This window comes from Danaus plexippus, chromosome 24 (genome assembly GCF_018135715.1).
Source record: "Danaus plexippus chromosome 24, MEX_DaPlex, whole genome shotgun sequence".
Classification (NCBI taxonomy): Eukaryota; Metazoa; Arthropoda; class Insecta; order Lepidoptera; family Nymphalidae; genus Danaus; species Danaus plexippus.
In genome coordinates, this window is record NC_083552.1 from 219,282 (window position 1) to 225,437 (window position 6,156).

Consider the following 6,156-nt stretch of genomic DNA (forward strand, 5'->3'; position numbering starts at 1 on the left):
TTATTTTGTAATACAAAAAAATAACATTCAATATTCCTAAACAGATCCACCATTCCGTGCACCACATCTCTCAATATCTCAAAGGAGTTATGCTCGAGGTGATGTCATCCGCGCCAATTGTTCCGTCGACGAAGCCTACCCTTCCCCTAACATAACTTGGACTTTGGATGACCACAAGGTAATAAGGAACAAGGATTCTGTTTCTCTATATGATACCCAAAATAAAACTATATATGTATATATAATCAACTATTTTTACATCGCAAACGACTTAAATAATGAACTCAACAAGAAGATCTCCTGATGTTAATTAAAAAACTATTCACGAAATGAATACGTTCTTTCATCCGGCATTAACTTCTCATTTCCATAAAATAACACTCCACTCCCAAGAGTTCATCTTGGCACGGACATATAAATAGATTTTACTTCGTACCTAGGAAGTCTAGGCTACAAATTGTCTGAACGACAGTACTCTCTAGGGACTTGACGTTTCGAGCTACCTGCAATTTAATTCAACGTGTAAATTGTTAGGAATGCAGTAACATTCCAAGTATAAATCCTTTTCTTGCTACGATGCCCCAAGACGAAAGTTTCATTCTTGAAATAAAGCAATCATATTACTTCCAAAACAGTCGTTTCAACTCGTTTAAAGAACTTGTTTCGAATTGAACCACGACTTTGAGATTAAATTAGTGATCACTGACTTAAATATATATATGTGAATAAAGTGAAGACTGGAATACCGTTTTGACTTTAAATTTTAAAGGTAAATTCATAGAATGAATATGAGCTTGAAGGACTTTTTAAATATATATATCGCATAAAAATGGAACTAAGGTTTTCTGATATTACGTCGCGTTTTTTGTTATTTTAAAATTACATAATCCCGACTTTTTGGTTGCTGCAAAATAATGATCACGGGCAGAACAGATGAAAGTCTACAAGATGTAGTTATACTCGAAAACGTGAAGGTTAATAGACGCAAAAATTTTACATATAATTTATGTATCGTAATTAATTTTGGAGCCCAAAATAGTTTAAATCTGACTGCTGACAGCTGGAACTAGTAAGCTATCAATAATGTAGGTTACTATTTATCGCTTGTACTTTACTCGATTTATCAACTGAAGGTCGATATTCCACGGATATTTACTATTTCCTACCTTATTTTATTTGATACAAGTGTTGGTATCGAAACATCCTGCATAAGCTAAAATTGAGTTTGAACAATGAAGCTCGGCGGTTCCTATGGGAAATCTAGAATTGTCTTCAAAATACAATGTTACAATCTACTACCAACGTCACTAAATACCTCTTTTACTATTACTTTTATTTGATAATAATAATCTCAAGTCATACCTCAACGAATATTTATTATGGAACCGGTAAAAATGCTTATAAATAAATAAGCATTCGTAAGAGCCGAGTCGAGAGAACTTGTTAGGGAACATTTTATTCAAGTCAGTTATTAAAATGCAAAGTAGCGATGTAATGAAAAGATAAAGCAGTATAACTGTGTTAAACTTCGACCGTAGAAACGAAATAATCAGATGCGAGATGCCCGCGACCAGAATACAACGACTGATAATTTCGATATAAATGCGAAATGTAACAGTGCTAGCATACATCAGAATCTATTTAAATATTTGAAAATATTAAAACACCTTTGTGAATACGGTATGTAAGTAACTGCAGGAATGACGTTCGAGTATTAATTAAATTAAATGATCCCAATTAAATCTTATCGGACCGAGTCCCAGGAATTGTCATTTGAAGATTCTTGGTAAGATAGAAATGTAATGAAAATTATCACAAACGGTAAAGCAAATTATTATCATACAAGAGACTGAATGCTGAAACAAAACTTTAATATCAAAGACGTACAAAAAAAACTAAATGTTATCATAGCGAGAGACATCATTAGAGGTCAAGTTTCAATAGTTATAAATAAGGAATTGGTCTGTTTGTTCGACAAATTGAGAAAAAACCTTTCCGCTGCTAACGAGTGGACTCAATCCAGACAACAAAGTGAAATGTAAACAAAAGTAAATGCTTCTAGTATAAAAAGCGGCCAGGATTGAAACGGAAAATAATGGTATTTTTCTACAAAGGTGGCTTAGATTTGTATATTTTGCTATCAAAGCTATTTTTTTAACTTAGTTTATTTTTTTCAAGGACTGATATGGCTGGCTTTCAAACGCCTGCTATGATTAAAGCGACGGTATTTTGAGTACATTAAGAATTAATCTTAAACAACTGTGTCCGTTATGATAGTCATATATGTCTGTATTCCTTTGGCCAATAAAAATTAATAAAATTCCCTTTGAGAAGGAACTCTAAAAATCTATGAATAATCTTCCTCGCTTTCGACTCTGATTTCCTCGGAATGAGAACATCTGCTCGGTATGGTAATGTCTTCGAATTCATAAGGACCGATTCCTCGGACAACTTTTGATTGTTCATGAATTTTAAATACGCCGTGTTTTTGTATAATTTAACAGACGACTTTGGAATTTTTAACGATACTAAAAAAAATCACCGAAGCAAAAGTTAAAGCATGAATAGTTTTTTTCTGCAACTCAAGTTTTGTTTTGAGCAAACAATCGAATTCACGAGATGAAAACTTTTAATGAAGAAGAAGAAGTAGTTAATTTACAATGTGAAGAAATCATTCAGTCTTTAATTTATTATGAAGAGTCTTATAATAATAATTTAGAATTTTTAAAAGGAGCTTTTTATATTCAGGCATAATGCATTCGTTTATAAATTATAATCTGCGAAAGCCTTACCAATATAATATGTACATTAGTTACCATAGTATTAAGTTTTATTCGGATTGAAATATAAGTTATAAAGTTGTTTAAGTCTTTAAAGTGCGGCTGAATTATATAAACAGTTTGCAAACATTCTTACTACTTTTAAAACTCAATTCTTAGCTGATTGCAGCTCACAGATATACCATATTTTATTTAAGAGGTGATGTATTTCCTAAATTTTGATTTACATATTGAGAATGAACTGACAGACGCTCGTTTATAAATTTGTGATGTTATATAAAGAATTTTGCTAAATGAAACTATAATTTTCGGATATATTTCGGTCATTATTATACTATATTTTACATTTTTCTGCAGTGAATAAATAGACTTTCATCTCATCTTCCCGGAAGCACGATTGATGTCAAGTGACCGAAACTATAAACTATTAACCGAAATAAAATGTTATAGAAAATAATAAATGAGCATAGTTTATCTGAAATACATAGTTGCATTTAAATGTGTACTCGCGTAAATCGTAGATATCGTTAAAAATTTGTGAAATGATCGGATTCCTGTTCCACAGATAGCAGAAACTATATCTTGGAGGTCTTCTGATTTGGACTTCAAAGAGCGAGGTGCTTTTAGTCAATTGGAATTGACCGTACTGGAGGCAGAACACTACAAGGTGGGACTGACTTACACCAGCGCTAGTCTTAACCGAGCGTATCAGGATCACTACATCTACGACAGAGACCTAGAAGAAGATACGGATTTGATAAGGTAAGCAAATAACAGTCCCCAAACAAACTGTTGGTTTCAATAACGAAAATCCACAAAATTATTAAATAAATAGGCGATAAAATTTAAATGTTCATAAGTAAGTGCTTATTGACGGTTATCATAAATGTTCAATCCTTTTCTAATAGAATTTCGGTTATATCAACATTGATTATCCGGATAAGGATATTACAACTGAAAACTATTTTGGCTTTAAAATTTAAATTCGAAAACTATTTTGTTGCAATTTTAGTGAAAGATCTTCATTATGTTGGATGCCTTCTTTTAGTTATATTCTCTCTTTAGCTACTATATTTTTAGATACACAATGGTACCTCCTCCGAGCTCCCAATTCGCACTTGGCTGCGTGGCAACCATCTATGATATCTACGCCCGTAAGAGTGAGCCAGTTTTCATTAGAGAAGATGCACCACATCCAGCTTCCGTTACTGGAGAAGATTCAGCAGGTAAAGGATATACTAACGCATATGCATAAAACGTTTCGTTCACATGTACGTTGGAAAATTATTAAAATATACTTTAAGTTTTTCTTTATTTAAAGACAAGAAAATCATCTCAAGAACGTAACGTATATCACTATATCTACAAAAAAAAATCTTACGATATACAATTATTTAATAATAAATAATTAACATTTATAATAACGAAATATTCTGACTCCGACTTTATGGTTTCATAAAAAAGTATTAAATGTACCTAAGCCACTAGTCGATTCAACAAATTATACATTTTTAAGCATTGAATATCTTTTCGTAGGTGAAAATGCAAGCTTCGACGTGGTTTTAGCGATTGTCAGCGCGGTGCTGCTTGCGTTATGATCACTAGAGCTGAAGATGCTGTTATAAGAAAATATGAAACTGAATGTTGTGATAGACATTAAGGGCCTTTAAACCAAGCCACCATTTGTTATAATTTGAAATTATCATTTGAGTTCCTGAAAAATTGACAATAATTATAATGATTGTTTCTTTGTGATCTTTAGTTCACTGTTGAATTTTCAGGGTGTGGAAGATCAATTATATTGTTAGAAAAAAATAAATAAACGAAATTAATTAAAAGTAATTGAACTAACGCTGAAAAACTCAAAAGTATTATCCTTATGGGCGATCGTTTCAATTGGAAGCTACTTAAATCCAAATACTTCTCAAATCACTCACGCATTTCGCGAAGCGTTCTCGAATTCCTTCGTATCTGAACTTCGATAATGGTTTGTACATTAACCTTAATAGAAATGGTATTTACATTGCCGAGAGGCAAATCGTTTATGTACCCTAACTGCTTTATTGGTATAGCCTCGACCCTTCTTGAACGCTCAATGGATTTTATGGCTGCTGAAATGGGTAACTTTTTATGGATTGGTTATTAAGTTTTAGGTTAGTTGGGGAAGGTAGGGTCGGTGTGAGAGGTCCTTAACAGTTAGTGGGTGTATACCTTGTTCAAATGATACAATGTGCATCGAAAGTACAAATTGAACTAAACATAATTCTTATCATTGCCATTAATATTAATTGTTTAGCATTGTTTGTCTGTTATTAATTTTGAATGGGGCTTGGTTCTTTATTTACAAATTATGTTGAATTAAAACAATATTCATTGTTAATCCTATCATACAATGGCCGTAAATTATATTTGTAGTTAATGCATTCTTTCTATGGATTAAATTCATATTTTTTTCCCTTGACCTATAACCTAATGCCCTTACTTATTTATCTAGAACCCTTTCCCTTTGTTTTGATTCAACACAATGTGTACGTCAGCAGGTCTCGGTAATAAGTAATAGTTGGTACGTACAATCGGCAACCAAAGTTTATACGTAAAGGAATTATAATGTTTTATGTTCAATGTCTAAGACAATAGTCAATTTAATATGTTAAAGAGCTGTGTTGCCGAGTGTACTAGATTTAAGCCATATGTATTTATTTCATGTTACAGTACTATATGTGAATATGTAAATAAATTTATTAGTTACTTAAAGTTTTTTTTATTTAAGTATGCTGTTTTTTAGTTTTATGTTTTTTTCAGAATTCTTGACATCTCTGAAATAAAGATCGTTTACTATTTAAAAAGTTTTCATATTAGTTAAAGTAAATTATTAGAAGTATCCTTGGATGTGAGCAACTTTCTCAACACATGTGATGTTTTCTAGTACAGGAGTATTAAAAATGAGTCCAAAGATTTCATAGAAATTTTAAATGTCAAAATTTTCTTAAATCAATTAAAGTACAGCAGATCTTAAGATTATATGTACTGCTTTGATGAAGTGAATATTTAAAACGGAGTAATGGACTACACTTACAAAGATATTTAAAATTACATTTCTTTAAGTCACATCGCTGAAAAGAGATGGAAAGTACTGTTGCCTTCGGTTACGCTGTCTCACTGAAAGCTCGTCGTCTTTATGCTTATATCTTTATTAACTAAAAGTATTTCAGAACTGGAAAGTAGAGATTTCAACTTCAGAAGAAAAACTGGTGACACATGAAAATTTTAATTTTGGATTTTACCAAGAACCACATTTATGAATATATTTTAATTCGAGGAGATCATTGACATAATAGAAAATTAACCTTTAAATAAAATAAAATGACTCCTGAGT

At 31.6% G+C, this 6,156-nt stretch overlaps 1 protein-coding gene across 1 annotated transcript in view; it reads left to right on the plus strand.

Moving 5' to 3' along the window:
- Window positions 1–5,534, plus strand: part of LOC116775892 (uncharacterized) — a 131,377-nt gene extending 125,843 nt beyond the window's left edge. Inside the window, exons 4-7 of the mRNA XM_032668919.2 lie at window positions 45–178; window positions 3,346–3,542; window positions 3,861–4,006; window positions 4,317–5,534. Coding sequence (XP_032524810.1) covers window positions 45–178; window positions 3,346–3,542; window positions 3,861–4,006; window positions 4,317–4,378 — 539 coding nt within the window. The 3' untranslated portion in view covers window positions 4,379–5,534. The remainder of the gene's footprint in view (window positions 1–44; window positions 179–3,345; window positions 3,543–3,860; window positions 4,007–4,316) is intronic.
- The last annotated feature ends 622 nt before the right edge of the window (window positions 5,535–6,156 follow it).